Source organism: Mandrillus leucophaeus, unplaced genomic scaffold (assembly GCF_000951045.1).
Source record: "Mandrillus leucophaeus isolate KB7577 unplaced genomic scaffold, Mleu.le_1.0 Scaffold708, whole genome shotgun sequence".
Taxonomy (NCBI): Eukaryota; Metazoa; Chordata; class Mammalia; order Primates; family Cercopithecidae; genus Mandrillus; species Mandrillus leucophaeus.
In genome coordinates, this window is record NW_012107675.1 from 1,655,102 (window position 1) to 1,673,529 (window position 18,428).

The 18,428-nt window shown below is 35.5% G+C and overlaps 1 protein-coding gene across 3 annotated transcripts in view; it reads right to left on the reverse strand.

Annotated features, from left to right (window-relative positions):
- The window catches only part of STXBP5 (syntaxin binding protein 5 (tomosyn)), a 189,958-nt gene that overhangs the window by 85,900 nt on the left and 85,630 nt on the right, over nt 1-18,428 (reverse strand). For all 3 annotated transcript variants that reach the window (XM_011964818.1, XM_011964817.1, XM_011964819.1), the window contains exon 9: nt 6,652-6,730. In XM_011964818.1, the coding sequence (XP_011820208.1) occupies nt 6,652-6,730 (79 nt within the window). The remainder of the gene's footprint in view (nt 1-6,651; nt 6,731-18,428) is intronic.

Genomic DNA, 18,428 nt, shown 5'->3' on the forward strand with positions numbered 1-18,428 from the left:
TCTTCCACCAGATACCCCAAATAATTTCTCTCAAGTTCAAAGTTCCAAAGATTTCTAGGATAGGGGCAAAAAGCCACCAGTCTCTTTGCTAAAGCACAGTAAGACTCACCATAGATCCAGTTTCCAACAAGTGCCTCAGCTCCATCTGAGATCACCTCAGTCTGGACTTCATTGTCTGTATCATTATCAGTAGTTTGGTCAAACCCATTCAGCAAGTCTCCAGGAAGTTCGAAACTTTCCCATATATTTCGGTCTTCTGAGTCCTTCAAGTATCTAGGAAGTTGCAAACTCTCCCACAATTCTGTCTTCTTCTGAGCCCTCCAAACTGTTCCAACTTCTGTGTGTTACCCAGTTCCATAGTCACTTCCACATTTTTGGATATATTTTCAGCAGCGCCCCACTTCCAGTGCCAATTTACTGTATTAGTTAGTTCTTATGCTGCTAATAAAGACATATCTGAGACTAAGTAATTTACAAAGAAAAGAGGTTTAATTGATTCGCAGTTCAGCATGGCTGGGGAGGCCTCAGGGAACTTACCATCATGGTGGAAGGAGCAGCAAATATGTCCTTCTTCGCATGGCAGAGAGCCGAGCAAAGAGGGAAGCCTCTTATAAAACTATCAGATCTCGTGAGAACTTACTCACTATCAAAGAATAGCAGAGGGAAACCACCCTCATGATTCAATTACCTCCCACCAGATCCCTCCCACTACACATGGGGATTAAGGGAACTACAACTCAAGATGAGATGCGGGTAAGGACACAGTCAAACTATACCAGTATTAAATTGACAAAATAAAACAAAAATCATCCTATACTGATCAGGTTATTTATGAAATTGGTATATTTTATACTCACTTCTTTAAAGTATACACAGATACTACTGAAAAGCAATATGGCAATTTGTCAAAAGCCATAGAAAACCTCTTTCCTTCAAAATTTCACCATGGGAAATTCATTATAATGAAATAATTCAACAAAAGAGTCTCACTACTGTATTATCTATGACATCAAAAAAGAAAGCATACTCACTCCTATATTTTTATTTACTATATAAAAAACCTGACTATAAAAATCAATAAAGATACATAATTGATACCTGTATCTCACCAAATACATGTTATACGCCAATATGCATTTTCCCTTGTGAATCCACCAATTTGTCTTTTTTTTTGTTTTTGAGACTCACTCTGTCACCGAGGCTGGAGTGCAATGGTGCCATCTTGGCTCACTGCAACCTCTGCCTCCAGGGTTCAAGTAATTCTCCTGCCTCAGCCTCCTGTGTAGCTGGGATTACAGGTACATGCCACCATGCCTGGCTAATTTCTACATTTTTAGTAGAGATGGGGTTTCACCATACTGGCCAGGCTGGTCACGAACTCCTGACCTCGTGATCCACCCATCTAGGCCTCCCAAAGTGCAGGGATTACAGGCATGAGGCACCATGCCCGGCCTTGTTTTTCTTTCTTTTAATGTCCCTAAATCCTGGCTTGTGTTAGAAATGACGCTAATAAGGTATTCTCACAAATTAATCCTTCCTACAATATATCTCCTGGCCTTCCTTCTGTTATCATTCTCATCAATCATTCTGTGGCCCCAAACTATCAAACCAAACTATCTTAGCCTCAGAGCGTATTACGCTGGCTTTCTTTTTGTATGAGTGTGTCTGTTCAGAATCTCCTAGTCCTCTTTTCTACTTGTTTATTTTAGTGTGTTTCAAGATAAAATACCAGTGTTGGGAGTTTTGACTCTAAAGGGTTCGGAGCTGGCAAGAAACCATTCTGTAGGTGCTCACAGTAGGCATATAACAGTAGGCTTCGTTATATATGTAATATCAATTTAAATTCAACAGTGATGAATTAAAAAACAAATATAGGGAAGAGCTTAAAAATAAAGGGGTAAGGATTTTAGAACTTCAAATTGAGTCATGGATAAGCTCAATCTTGGGCATATACTCACACAGCTACTAAAAGAGGTGTTCTAATGTCAAAAGGCAGAGTTATCAATCTAGTAGATGTAATTTTCTGGCAATATGGGATTATAACACAAAGCTATAATAGTCACCTTTCCCCAGAAAAGTGATTAAAAATACAGCAGTAGCAGGTCTGAAGTCACAAGAACAAAAAGTAGTGTGGTAATCTCACCATGTGAGCTGGCTTGATTGCTCCCTGTATTTGACTACTTACTACAGGTAGAATTATCCATTAGTTTATTATACAGTGTAGGGAGAAGACATCAGAATTGTGCTAAGCAAATGTAAGTCAAAATGTTATCTTAGCACCGAGTGTGGTGGCTCACACCCTGTAATCCCAGCACTGTGGGAGGATGAGGCAGGCAGATCGATCATGAGGTCAGGAGATCAAGACCATCCTGGCTAACATGGTGAAACCCAGTCTCTACAAAAAATACAAAAAATTAGCTGGGCGTGGTGGGGGGCACCTGTAGTCCTAGCTACTCGGGAGGCTGAGGCAGGAGAATGGCATGAACCCAGGAGACGGAGCTTGCAGTGAGCCGAGATCGTGCCACTGCACTCCAGCTTGGGCGACAGAGCGAGACTCTGTCTCAAAAAAAAAAAAAAAACAACAACAAAAAAGCAAAAGTTATCTTAAAAACAAGAAAGTGAATGGCAATTTATCATAGTTAGGTGAGAGATTTGGGGATTAAGAATGAGAGAAAATATTCTAGTTTTGAGAGAATAAAGATTATATAGACAAATCTGGGGTGGGTTGTAGAATGACTATTTCTGAAGACAATGATGAAGTAAAACTCAACGATTTAAGGTTAACACTTTTTGACTGACATACCAAAAGTAACATGAAAAAGGGTAAGGTTAACTGATGAGGCACTTCAAATTGTAAAAGTCTATAGACTCAAAGAGATCTTCACTCATTAGATGAAATTACATACAAATATGCCTGTGGACTTTTTCTTAACAGATGTAAGACCAAGTGCCAAGATCACAAAGGGAACATGGGAGTGCAGATATTGCTTCAACATACTGATTTCATTTCCTTCAGATATGTATCAAGTAATGAGATTGCTGGATCATATGGTAATTCTATTTTTAATTTTTTGGGGAATCGCCTATGATTTTCCATAATGGCTGCACTAATTTACATTCCATCAACTATATGTATGGGTTACCTTTTCTTCACATACTAACACTTTCATCTTTTGTCTTCTTTGATAACTGCCATTCTAACCAGAGTGAGGTGATATCTCATTGTGGTATTATTTGTATTTCCCTGATGTTCAGTGACGTCAAACATTTTTTCATATGCCTGGTTTGTTGTTCGTATTTCTTCTTTTGGGGAATGTCTATTAAAGGTTTTCTGCCCATTTTTTAATCAGATCTTTTTTTTGCTTTTGGCTATTGAACTGAGTTCTTTATATATTCTGTATATTAATCTTTAGTTAGATGCACAGTTTACAAATATTTTCTCCCACTCTGTAGACGATCTCCTCACTTGGTTGACTGTTTCCTTTGCTCTGAAGAATCTTTTTAATTGGATGTAATTCCATTTTTCTATTTTGGCTTTTGTTGCCTACACTTTTGAGGTTCTACCCAAGAAAATGTTTGCCCAGTCCCATATCATGAAGCATTTCCCATGTATTCTTCCAGTAGTTTCATACTTTCAGGTCTTACATTTAAGTCATTAATACATTTTTTAGCAGATTTTTGTATATAGTGAAAGATAGGGGTGTGGTTTTAGTCTTATGCATGTGGATATCCTATTTTCCCAGCAACATTTATTGAAAAGAATGCCCTTCCAAATTTTGTTCTTCGTATCTTTGTTGGAAATCAGCTGGCTATAGATACACAGATTTATTTCTGGGCTCTCTATTCTACTCCATTGGTCTATGCATCTCTTTTCATGCCAATATCATGCTGTTTTGATTACTACAGTTTTGTAGTATATTTTGAAGTCTGGTAATGTGATGTCTTCAGCACTGGGTTTTGTGTTTACTTGTTTGGATAAATACTACTTTCACTATTTAAATTTATTTGCGGTTTCATATATATTTTAGAAACTTTTCTATTTTTGCCAACAATGTCATTGGTTTTTGAAAGGAAATACATGGAATCTGTAGCTCACTTTAGGTAGTATGGACATTTTAACAATATTAATTCTTCCAATCCATGAAAAAGAGGTGTACTTCCATTTGTGCTCTTCAATTTCTTTCCTCAATGTTTTATAGTTTTCAGGGCAGAGAAGACCCTGAGAATAAAAGGATGGATTTTTATACAATTCGGTAACTTGCCAACAGGAACTGTACAATACATTCTGTTGGCATCTGCTTATGATACCTGATAGGAACAGAAAAAAGATGAGCGCTGCCCAGCTTAATGAATAGAGGCTGATTCTGCTCTAGGTGGGAATGGGTAGCACAGTTCTCAATTTCGGTTGCATATTGTAACGCGGAAAGCTATTTCAAGGAAAGAGGCCAGGGACTGAGAGAAAAGAAAAATATGTTTTAAGTTACTGAATTTCCCATCTTAGGTGACAAAAGAAATTGAGAAAGTAGAGAACACTGTAACAAAATGGTGATCCTATTGATCCACTTAACAGTATAACAATGTCATTCAACGACAAAGGATACCTTCTGAGGAATACATCATTGGACAATTTTGTCATTGTATGAACATCATAGAGTGTAACTTACACAAATCTCGATGATATACTACATATCTAGGCTATATTGTATAGCCTATTACTCCCAGGTTACAAACCTATATAGCATATTACTGCACTAATTATTGTAGGCAACTGTAACACAATGGTATTTGTGTATATAAACACAGAAAAGGTACAGTAAAATACAGTATTATAATTTATTGGGACCGTCATTGTATATATTATGTACCATTGATCATGACACTGTTAGGCAGTGGATGACTGTATTTACAAATGTTTTCAAAAGAGCAGAACACTTTAAATTTTCATTTCTAATTCTATGAAAGAAAAAGTATTACTGCCATCTTGAAGAAACCTGAACTCATAAATATTAACATTTTTTAGGAGTAAATACTGGAACAGGTGAAACACAGAGGAAAAAATCTTCCCTGAACTGTTGCCTTTGTTGCCAGTGAATACTTGTTAAAATACCTAGATAAGAATAGAACCTAGTCACTATTCATTTAAATATTTAGCCAATTTATTTCATTTTGTATTATAATTATAGATTTTTTTTTCTGGTTTTCTTCCTGTTTTTCTTTCTTTGCTACCATGCTTTTCCTATTTTAATTCCTTTGCCATAGGACAAATGTAACAAATAAAAATCAATTGGTGGCAGGGGATTTCCTAAAAAAATGGTTTCTCAATCATTTATAGAGTTTATTATATACCAGGAACTGCTTGAAATGTTTTCTATACATTATCATCTCAATTAATCACAACTAATGTTTGATATTTTATCCATCTACGTCATAAGTGAGGAAAATGAACCACAAAGAAGTCAGATAACTGCTACAGGTCACATAATCAAGGATGCAACAGTCAAACAGATACTACACCTCTTGGAGTTCATTTAATCTATTGTTGGAATATAGTGTGTCTGTTAGATCTCAACAAAGGCTAACAAGAATGAAGGAAAAGACAACAACATTCTTATATATATATTTTAGCCTGGTACCTTTACTCAAATGAGTTTAATTGAAATAGAAGGGGCGATTAAAAAGTGAGTGGGCCAGTTGTAATAACCAGTTATAAACTGGCATACAAAAAATACACCAGTGTTTCTAAATGTTAGAGTGCATCAGAATTTCCTGTAGGTCTAGTTAAAACACAGATTGCTGGGTCCCGACCCCAGAGTTTCTGATTCAGTAGGTATACGGTGGAATCTGAGAATTTGCATTTCAAACAGGTTCTCAGCTAACGCTGTTGGCCAAGGGACCACAATTTGAGAACCTCTGCACTATACTATATATATTCACTGTCCAACATAGCTGTAGCAAATAAAAGCCACAGTAAATAAAACCACATACTTTTCCTGGGGAGCTAGAACATAAAAGGCTTTCTTTTGGAAGTTAAAGAGATGTGGAATTTTCACAGACATTTTATGTTTTTTTTCTTTATTATATTTTTTAATCTAACATTTGACACATACAAAAATATATGTAAAATATATAAATGTTTAAGCAATCTAATTTTCATACCTAATTCATATAGTGACAATCAATATCTTCAAATACAACCAACAAACTCTCAATATTAAACAGTAATTATTTTCATAATAGGCAGATACTCTTATATGAGATTTAATTTCTGAAGAATACATATAACTTTCATATCATATATAGTAAAAATAGTTCAATCTTAAATCTTTTTTCTTCACTGATTATTCCACAATGACCACTAGTGAATAAACACTATTGCTACTGAAGACTGATCTAGAGAAGGTACGAAGTTTAACAGGAAAAATAATTCAAACTTTCCAAGATAATGTGTAAAACTACTAAAGACAAGAGCACAAAAAGTATTTTATCCTAAATTTACCAACTTTACTTCTTTTGTTAAATAAAAAAAAGCATAAAATTTAAGAATGGTGGAGACCATGCTAAAATAGGCCTTCAAAATTAATGATAAAATAGCCTTCCATGCTATTTGAGGAATTATATACAATGAACATTGGCAATGAAGTAAAATCTTACCCAGATCTAGTCGTTTTGAATTCCACCTTGAGGATAGGTTTGCATGGTTCTGGCTTCTTCCCATCCTTTAACTGTTTTCCTAAAATATATTTTCCTGCATTAAATTCTAAAATTCTAATTTACTCTACATTCTTACATTGATAGTTTACAAAATGAAAGTGAAATATAATGAAATCCACCATGAAACACTTTAAAGTGATTTTGAAAGAGGCATTTAATACACGATAAGATATTTTTTAAATGATCAAGCAAAGTTACTCTTTGAAATTTGGTGCTAAAAAGCAAATATAATTAATAACTTAGTAAGAACATTTATGTAACAAAATTCTAGCAGGAGAAATCGATAGTTTTTCTAATGTTCTTAATTGCAGATAAGCAAAATAAAATTTCAACTTGTTAAATGAATTCATTTTAAAATAGCAAGATTTGAGAAAAACAAATCTACATCACATTTTCACCCCAGTGTGATAGGCTGCAATATTAAGCCCTACGCTAATAAAATCATTTATATTTATTCTCAAGTAAATACATCCACTGTAATACCCAAAAGACTGCTAAAATACACCAACCTCTATAAAATGTGTTAGAGACTCATTTTGTCAAAGAATTCTAAATATTTTTTAAAATGTTGATTTCAGTTATCTATTTCTACATATTCACTGCAGAAACTATAGAAAACTAAAAAAAAAAAAAGAAAGAAAGAAAATACAGCATTTATTTCCCATATTTCAGAGATTAACCACTGTCTTGGAGTTCATTTAATCTTTTGTTGGAATACAGTGTATCTGTTAGATCTCAACAAAGGCTAACAAGAATGAAGGAAAAGATAACAACATTCTTACATATATATTTTAGCCTGGTACCTTTACTCAAATGAGTTCAATTGAAATAGAAGTGGAGATTAAAAAGTGAGTGGGCCAGTTGTAATAACCAGTGGTTATAAACTGGCATACAAAAAATACTCTAAATGTTAGAGTGCATCAGAATTTCTGTCCACATTATTACATTTCTTCTGACAAATCACCTAACTTGGGAATGGTCTGAGGAATTCCTGACACTCACCCCTAACCCAACACCTCTTACCTCTTTCACAGCTTTATTTTTTCTCCATAGAACTTGTCACATTCTAGTATTCTTTATATTTAACTTCTTTGTTTACTGTTTGCCTAACTGGCATGTATGTAAATTCTAGGCAAGTAAATTTTTTTTTCTTTTTTTGAGACAGGGTCTCACTCCTGCAGCCCAGGTTGGAGTACGGTGGCATGATCATGGCTCACCACAGCCTCAACTTCCTGGGCTTAAGTGAGCCTCCCATCACAGCTTCTCAAGTAATTGGACCACAGGTGCATACCACCATGTCTGGATACATTGTTTTAAATTTTTTGTAGAGATGACAGATGGGGTTTTACCATGTTACCCAGGCTAGTCTCCAACTCTGGGCTCAAGGGATCTGCCTGCCTCCGTCTCCTGAAGTGCTGGGATTACAGGCATGAGTCACCGCACGCGGCCAGGAAAGTGAACTTTTCTAGTGTATTTGTTTTCCATTATGGTATCCCGGTGACAAACATTGTTTGGCATATAGTATATCTGGGTAAAGTTGTATTCCAGAGAGGTTGTGCCAATTTACAGTTCTATCAGCAGCGTAAGACATGTATTTTGCCATACCTTCCTGTAGCAATTTTTTTTTCTTTTTGCTGATTGTTAAATAAAAAGGGTAACTTATTTTAATCTGATTTGTTTGGATCCCTAACTGGTCATGTATACTTCTTTTAAAAAATAGTTTGCTGTCCTTTATCAATGCTTCTATGTCATCTTCCTTGTATTAGAAAATAAATTTTATATTCCAGGCTTATTAACATTCTGTCAATCATGTATGTTGCAAATATTTTCCCTAGTGAATTCTTACTAATTAAAAAAAATTGTACAGAAGTACACATCTAAATAATCAAGTCTATCGGCCTCAATAAGTTGCAATTTAAGAAAATATGAAATCCTAAAATATCTGTTCTTCCAAAATTAATTTATAAATTTAATGTAATTAGAGTTTCAACAGCTTTTCTTGAATTTGGACAAAATGATCTTAAAGTACACCTGGTAGACTAACTGCCTATGAACGGCTAAGGAAACTACCAAAAAGATCGACTTCCAAGATGATACAGTGAATATTACAGGTAGGGAGACAGGCATGAGCAGGGCAGGAGAGGGCTCTAGAAATGTTGGGTGATGGTTCGACAGTGGTTTGACAATTATCACACTGCCTCACTAAAAGCGATAAATTGGCAGCTGTTGCCAGGGAGAACCCATTTCCTGATGGTCCACACCTGCTGCACTGAAGTGTTAACTGAATGCTAGTGCCAGGGAGAGGCAACTTCCCAGGCATGGGCGGTAAGTAACAACATGGTGGAGTATGACCTTCGGGGCGGGGGCACTCCACTGGAAAACGGAGAAAAGCCTCAGATGGACAAGTGTACGAATTCCTAAACACACTGCATGTGTCCACTTCCCAAGAGTAAGGAGGGCAACACACATACGGGCAGCCCACCCTAAGGGAAGAATCGTGGGAAAGGGGCATGCCTATGAAGTCCTAGGGTCAGAGTTAAACACTGCACTCGTTCTCCAAGTTGCCCACCTGGGTCTCTTTCAAGTGTTTCTTCCCTGTTCTAAAGCCTTTCTAATAAACTTCCACTCCTGCTCTGAAACTTGCCTTGGTCTCTTTTTCTGTTTTGCCCCTCAGTTGAATTCTTTCTTCTGAAGAGGCAAGAATGAAGGTTACTGCAGACCCATACGGATACACTACCGGCAACTCAAGATATACGCCACCAATAACAGGAGGACCTTGGTGAACTTGCTCTCCCACAAAAATGAAACTACTAGTAAAACAACTAAAGTAAACCATTTCAGAACTCTGGAGAATGACCAAGCCGCTAACAAGATGAAAAATCATCTATCCAATAGAAACTACTGAACTTCAGTAACATGAGGGGTCCGGGGACAGGGAACTGTGATATTTAAGGAAGGTCTATTTCTATCCCCTGGCTACCCAGCTCAGTGGCAGGCTAGCCATGAAAATGCAGTAGTATTAGCCAACAGAGAGGACTGAAGTTTTCTTGGAGCTCTGTTAAAAACATTTTTGCTACAGCACAATCGACACTTTGTATGAACTTGCAGCTCTCTGGAAAACACTATTCCCAAAGTGCTGTGGCTATCTCATTTGACACCTCAAATATGGGAGACAAAAGTCCCTACCTCCAGGGCATTCCAGAATAAATGCAATCTGTTAGAAGTATTACAGCTATCTAAGGCTGTAGTTTCAGTTGAAGCAAATGGAACTCAGGCAGAAATTTAAAAGAAAAGCTCAGAAAACTAGACACATTCCTGGGGGTCTAAAACGCTGCCTGCCCAGGAAAGAGTGAGGAACGGAGAAGGACCCAGTCACTCATTTCCGGCCGACTTTGAGATCCTAAGCAAACAGGAAGTTAAAAAAAAAAAGTAAAATGAGTCATAACACCTATTACTGGCAAGTACATTGGGAAACGGATACTCATACATGGCTGGTAGAAATCTGAAGGATATAGTTTTTTTGAAAAATGGTTTGAGAACATTTATTAGAAATAATAAAACGTCAATATTTAGGAGTAGAAATTGTACTACGAAGCATTTATTCCATATAAACAAAAGGACCAATTTCTATGGCATATGTACAAAGATGGTAGCTGCAGCATAGTTTGCAATGTTTAAGAAATAAAAACAAAGGGAATGCCCACTAATTTGAAATAGCTGAATAAGTTGTGATAGAAACAACTGGCTCTTACACAGCCATTAACATAAAAGAAATGCCAGAACATTTGGAGGAATCTTCCTAAAGTACAGTGATTCAGATGCAAAAAAGGGTTAAAAACAATCCAGTTCTGCTCTTTAAAAGTTATTTTAAAATGTACAATTATTATTGAACTATAGTCACCCTACTGTAACTCAAAGGATAAATGTTTGAGGGGATTAATACCCCATTCTCTATGATGTACTTATTTCACATTGTATGCCTGTATCAAAATATCTCATGTACCTCACAAATATATATATACCTATTATGTACTCGCAAAAATTTAAAAAAATTTTAAAGATGCAAAAAGACTAACATAATCCTACTTTTTGTAAAACAATGATCAGAAAAATAATCTCATGTTTATTTGTGTGTATATGTGTTAATATACAAAATTTCAGAAATATCTATATTTTAGAAGAACATCTGTAAGATTTTTGACACAGCTTACCTCGTGGGATAAGAAAGGAGAATGGGCTGCTAACATGGGAAAAGGCTGAGGGAGAAGGAACTGGTAGGATAGGATTGTATATGTGTAATGAGATATGTGTATGAAAAAAAACTATTAGTGTTTTTGGTCACTCCCCTCTTTGGTTTTATGCTTTGAAAGTTCTTCCCCACACCAAAATCACATAAATCTGCTTTTTCTTATAGTTTTGAATAGATTCATCTATTACATTAATTATTTTCTGATGTGTATTTTGATACAGGGAAGACATTTTCCTCTTAATAATTAATAAGCTATCAATCATCTGAGTGCTAGGCTAGTTTTATAGCTCTAATGAGCTATAACTGCTAAACAAAAGTACACATATTTAAAGTGTATAATCAGATGGGTTTTGACATAAATATTTACTTGCCAGGCCAATTTATTGAACCATCATTCTCTCCTCACTAGTACCAAATATCACCCACATTAAATTTTTATAAATATATACCTGTATACTGACTGGTAATGGAACATTTAATCCTGTCTTAATTTAAGATCCTAGAGAATCATCGCTTTCCCCTCCTTATGAAGAAATGATTGTACATGGAATCTTGAATCTCTAGCAGCCCAATTTATAAGAACCAAGAAGTGACAGAAGTAACCAAGGAACTGGAAAGAACTGCCAGGAGAAAGGAAAGGACTGCTGAGGTGGGAGAGAGAATTGCAAGGAAAATACAAGGTATTGAAAAAAGGAGGCTTAAATCTGAAAAGTAGTCCCTTGTGTCATACAAGGAATAAATTAAGAACTTCAACCTCCATTCCAAACTATATAGAGATGTATATGACCTTTCAGTAAAAAATTTAAATGTTTGCTCTGAAGAAGGTCAGCTGGTTTATATCCTCTTTCTACCATGCAGAGCTCTAGCGGGAGAGTCAGGCTGACAGAATTTAGGATTATAGACACAAATTTTATATGTAGGTTCAAACATGATTTTGTTTTATGAAGTGAAACAATTATTTAGAAATAAATTCCTTTAACTTATTTCAATATTCAACATCAATCTTTCGGAGGTTGGAACAAATTCTAAAGGACATTAGATGGTATTTGCTAAATCCTTCCAAGTCTGAGCTTCTATAATCTTGCAAAAAACCTGGCTAGGTACAAAACTCTTAACTTTCTTCCTGTTCAATAGTCCTTTGATACTGCTCTATTGTGTTCTAACATTCAGACTTACAAGTCTAAGTCAGTCTGATTATTATTCCTTTATAAGTTAACTTTTATTTTGGTCCCTCTGAGAGGATGCTAATAGAGTCGTTTCATTTTCTTTGCAAATGAAAAATGTTGCAGTGTTTAGAGTGATCATCCTGTATTATTTTTGCTTGGAAAAAACCAAATCTTTGATATGCATAGAAGATATTTTAAATAATGTCTCTGATTACTGCTTATGGTCTAGATAGGTTTATTTATTCATCTATAATTCTGGCTAAGCATTTTCTAAATCAAATCAAATAATAAGGCACTACCCATGATTTTAAGCACATACAAATGAAAAGACATTTAAAGGATTTCACCACTAGGTGTCATTTTACTTCTTAAATGCTATGCCACTGGAGGAACAAAAATATGTGCTTGTTCTTTTAACTACCTATGAACTACCGTGACTAGTCAGTTAAAAGGTCTGATTAATTATAAAACCTGACTTAATAACTCACATAAACTTCCATGCCACATCTGATTTCTCCTTCTTACTATGCCCTATTTCCCCACCCCTCAAACCACCAAACCACAAATAATTGGTTTAAGTCCTACTGATTCTAATTCCAGAATTTCATTCCTACATGTCCATTTCTTCCCATTTCCTCTAATGAAATCTCCATTATTTGTTTATTAATGCAATAGCTTCCTAATTAGCCACCCACTTCTGCCTCCAGCCCACCAGATGTACTATCATTAAACTGATATTTTTAAGATGTAAACTTGATGCTTCTCACTATAAACTCAATTACTAGGTCTCCATTATGAAGTTCAAACTTTTTATCATACTTTGATATATAATCTTGCCTCTCTACATGGTTCTGTTTTCATTTCCTGCTACTTGCCCAAAGGTGTTTTAAACTCTGGTCATATTAAACTATTAGTAGTTTTCCAAGAACACCCCACTTTTGTTTATGTCTTTGTGCGTTCTAAGATAACTTTGCCCTGCTCTTTGCTGTCTTATACCACCACTATCATCCTTTAAGACCGAGTTCATATACCCTGAATTGGTGAAATAGTTCAACACCTTTTACCCAAAACCAGTCACCACTTATTTGTTTCCACGTCATGTTATACAAGCCTTTATCGGCATTAATCACGATGTATTATATTTATCAGTTTATAGATCATTTTCATTCACTTGACAATGAGCTCTTCAGCCCAGTATATTTTCAGTAATTAGTCTCTGGTACATAGGAGGTGCTCAATAAATGTTTATTCAATGAATAAAGATGTATTAAAAATGAATAAAGATTACTGACAAAAACAGTTGCTTTCTAAAGTTTTAATTTTGCCAGTTAGGATGAGGAACATATTTTCAGTGTTACACTTGTTACACTGAAGTTCTCAGTCTAGCGTGGCTATCCAATAGGGTAACCATAAGTCTACTGTGCACTTAAAATGCATGGACAGCAGGGCACTTAAAATGTAGCTAGTCCAAGTTAAGACATGCTAAACACACACTAGATTTCGATCTCTTCAACCTTCTCATTCTCTAAGGCGTACACTTTTGCTAAGTCTTTCTTTTTGAAATCTCATTCCATTTTCACACACAATTTTTTTTAATTGGATACTGGGGATGACTGTACTTTTACTTTTTATTTATTTAAAATATTTACAAAATTTTATTTTTTATTAACAAATAATAATTTTACATATTCATGGGGTACATATTTTGCTATGTACCTATTTTGATACGTACAATGTATAGTGATCAGATAAGGGTAATTAGCATGTCCATCTCAAACATTTACAAGAGAAGTTGGCACAATCCAGAATCCAGTGGGCACCACATTCTCTTACACAGTTAAACACTCCCATTTTTCTCTGTACCTTCCTATTTCTGTTTCTGTACCTAACTTAATGTGAAAAAATACTGCTAGACTCTAGGCTTCATGAGAATAGAATTCATATATAACTGCTTCATTGCTATGCTCCCAGTACCTGGCATAGCACCTGGAAAGAAGTATACTAATACATAGCTAAGAAATATAGACAATGAATTATCACTGATCCCTCTTGGGGTCAAGGAAGATTCTCCATAGGTAAGGCAGACTGAGAAGGAAAGCCATGCCCTGAATCCCTCCCTTTCTCTGAAAGGAATAAATTTTTAAACTTCTTTCATTAAAAAAAAAAAAAAAAAAGAATAAAATATCTCAATTTTATACATTGATTACATGATGAACTAATTTTGCATATTTGGGATTAAAGAACATGTTATTAAAATTAGTTTTACCTGTTTCTTATTACTGTTTTTAATACGGTTACTAGTAAATTTAGAATTACACACACAGCTCACATTACCTTTCTATTGGACAGTGATGTTCTAGAAAATAAAAAGACAAACTGAAGAATCACATTGCTAATAATACTAATCTGAAAAGGGGAGGAGGGTTGTTCCCTCCTAAATGAGTGTATAGAGTTGATTTACGGCTGGACTTGGACCCCTGAATATCTGTTTTTTCATTTTTGGCAAAGAAAAGGACAGTGGGATTTATGACGTGTTGTTTAAGGCCCAAAACTTCCCTAGTAACCACCAGAGTATAGTTTTGCTGAAGGTTGGCAACCGGCCTAGCTGATTTATTAGCAAGACTGGCTTGATCATTACAAGGGCCTTCCTGAGAATTTCTGTGGAGCTCTTCAGAAGCCAGATCTTGGTGACTCGAGGTGCACTCAGTACAATCCTCGTGTGTAAGTAAGTGCTCACTGGGAGCTCACATAGGGGAGGGATGTTTCAGAGCACCTGCCTGCATTCTCTTTCTCCTGCTGTATCATATCCTTTGCCTTTAAATCATGGTCTTATTTGAGTATGCTCCGTGGAGTCTGGTAAGTCTTTTCAAATACCTAAACTGGGGAAAGGTTTGTAATGAATCATATAAGGAACTGAGTAGTATAGTTTTATTATTTACTGAATGTTTTAGGTTTCAGGTGAATCTTAAAAGCAGATTAATGGAATTCTTTGCACATCTCATCCTTAACATATTAAGCTGATGCACTTAGGTGAAATTGAATTTTATTTTTCCCTCAGTGACCTTCAACAGAATAAAAGTTCCCCAATCTTGGTTTACTTTTTGATAAACAGATTGATTGCATTGATGAATAAGCTTCAGAAACTAAATTTAAAACACCATTTCCTACAGTAAAAATCTACAGGTTTTGACTGTCTAGCACAAGCTTGTCCAACCACAGACTGCAGGCCACATGTAGCCCAGGACAGCTTTCAATGTGGCCCAACACAAATTAGTAAACTTACTTAAAACATTATGAGATTTTCTTTTTTTTTTTTTTTTAGCTCATCAGCTATCATTAGTGTTAGTGTATTTTATGCGTGGCCCGAGACAATTCCTCTCCTTCCAATGTGGTCCAGGAAAGGCACCCTGGTCTATAATCTCCATTTCCTTAGGAAACCATCTGATTCTGGTAAAGCTGACAATCACAGAAAATCTTACTCTGTAACACATCACCCCCATCCCTGCGCCAGAGGGGAGGTCCTGTGAGGCCCTGGCCCAGCAAATTACAAAACCAAGATGACTGCTTCAAGGTAAGAATGTGAGCCATGCCGATACCTCCTAAGTAATAATGAAACCCTATCTGCCATGGGAGAGAAACAAGCCAAAAGAGAAACAGTTTACTCCTCGACGTACCGTACAGAGATACAGAATCTATGGCCCGCTGAAAGGAAATAACTGCAGAGTCATTATATGGAACCAAATCCTGCTTAATTTTCATATATTCACTAAACTTTATAGCTTAAAAATCCTGTTCAATCTTGACATTTTACAAATAATGAAGCTCAAGTCTCAGAGAAAAGAAATGATCTCCACAAGGTATTTCACACATAGCACTTGCAAGTAGATTACAGATTGTCTGATTGCCAGGGAAATGTTTGAGATGCATAAAAATGAGATTAAAGGGAACTATCACTGTTGGTTTGTTTTTGGTAGTCAAAAATAACCTGCTGAGTGTTAAAATGAAGAAAAATGCTCATCTTTAATTCAGCATTTCTAAAACTTCTTTCACTATGGCGTACCTTTTCCACCAAACAAATCATCAATATAAGAAAAACTGGTCTTTGTGGAATATATTTTGGGGGTTCACTAATCTATTCTACCAAGTACATAACCATTTCCATACCGACATTTCCTAGAGCCATATATGAATAGCACCTCATAATTTCTGGGTAATTTCACTTACATTTTGATTATCTGAACCACAGCTAAGAAAAGTGCCTATCACATAGTAGAACCAACAAATATTTGTAGAATGAGTAAATATAATCTTCACAAGAACTATATGAGACTAGGTAAAGTTTCATTATTATTTGCATTCATGGGTGAGAACATTAAGACTCAAAAATGTTAAATGATTTCCTCAAGGTCACAGAGCCAGAAACTATGGAATTAGTGCTTAACTACAACTCTGCTGGCTTCAAAATCCCATGTTATATAAATGTAACATAATATCTTCTGAACAGATTCTTCAAGGATATCTTAACCTATTTTTAACACTAAATACCCTAACACTACAACTCGTAGTAAAGTACTGGTAGGAGTCTTAAATTATAATCAGTTCTTGGCAATCAAGGTAATACTGTAAATGTTTTTTAAGACTAAGATACTTGAACAACCATTAGATGAACGTAAATAAGAAAAAGTGAAAAAGCACTCAACTGTAAAAGGTTAGTATATTTAAACTAATTTACCATAACTGTTTGGTTAGAATTTAAGAGCAAGAAACCACAACAGAAAATAATAATGAGAAAGTAGAACAAAATTTTAGTCCTTTGCAACAGTTAATATAATGAAAACGATATACCACAAATGTGATCTCTATGGAATAGCTGATACCTTGTTATGGTATGCCGAATGTAGTTTTGTACTTTAATGTATAAAAATGTACTCAGTTGGCCAGGCATGGTGGCGCGTGCCTGTAATGCCAGCACTTTGGGAGACTGAGGCGGGTGGATCACCTGAGGTCAGGAGTTTGAGACCAGCCTGGCCAATATGGCGAAACCCCATCTCTACTAACACAAAAAACACAAAAGAATAGCCGGGCGTGGTGGCAGGCGCCTGTAATCCCAGCTACTCAGGAGGCTGGGGCAGGAGAATCGCTTGAACCTGGGAAGCAGAGGTTGCGGTGTGTCAACATCGCGACATTGCACTACAGCCTGGGCGACAAGAGCAAGACTCTGTCTCAAAAAAACAAACAAAAAAAAGTACTCAGCTTTGCCATGAATTCAGTTGTAGTCAACATGAATTTAGCTTTGGTAGGTTACCTGTCACTCGGTAGTTTTTACTGCCAAAAAGAAAGGTGGAAACCTTATTACACTTGAAAGGAATTCAGATTTTCTATATATAGTTTATATAAAATAAAATAAATATGCCTTACTTTATATAAAATTCTGGCCATCTACTACTAGACTGCTACACTGTACACAAATACCACGCTAATTTTTAACACCAGCCACAGAAAAAAATCCACTTCATTTATATTTCATTTGGATTCTAATTTTGAGAAAACATTTAAGTCACATATTGTCTTTTTCATTTAAAAATAATTTTAGCTTTTCTGCTAAGACAATATAATCACTGTAGAAACTGATTTATACCACTTCCTAAAGTCTGCTCTCAATAAACTAAGCTTTCAATATAAAAAAAGATTAAGACCAGACAGACAATCAATATTCGGCAACCATCATAGTAATAGTTAATTCAGCTAAGAAACATCCACAGATGCTAAAACTAGAGGGGAAAAGTTTGATGAAGTATAATACGTTCATAGAGTCTTGGGGAACTTCCTTCAAATCAAAATATGTAACAATTATAAATACACATAAAATTTATTTCTCAATTTCAAAGGTAAAAAGAAAACCTGTTTAATAATGGACAGAACTAGCAGAAGACAGAACTTTAACCAAAGGATCAGGATGTGAGATAGCACCAATATGGGACAAATAAAAAACGAGTTCCACTTGAGAGGATGCAAAAAGAATACCTCAATCCTTTCGTGATACTCCTGTCAAAAGCGTGCAACCTAAATCTCATCATGAATAAACATGAGACAAAACCATACTGAGGCACGTTCTATAAAAGAACTGACCTACAATCTTTGTAATTTATCAGATATCAAAGTCAAAACGTTCAGGAACTGTTTCAGTATCGAGAAGAAACATGACAACCAAATCTAATCCATATAAAACTCTTTTGAATAACGGCAAAACTTGGTTATATAGAAAAACGTCCTTATTTAAAAAAAAAAAAAAAAAAAAAAAA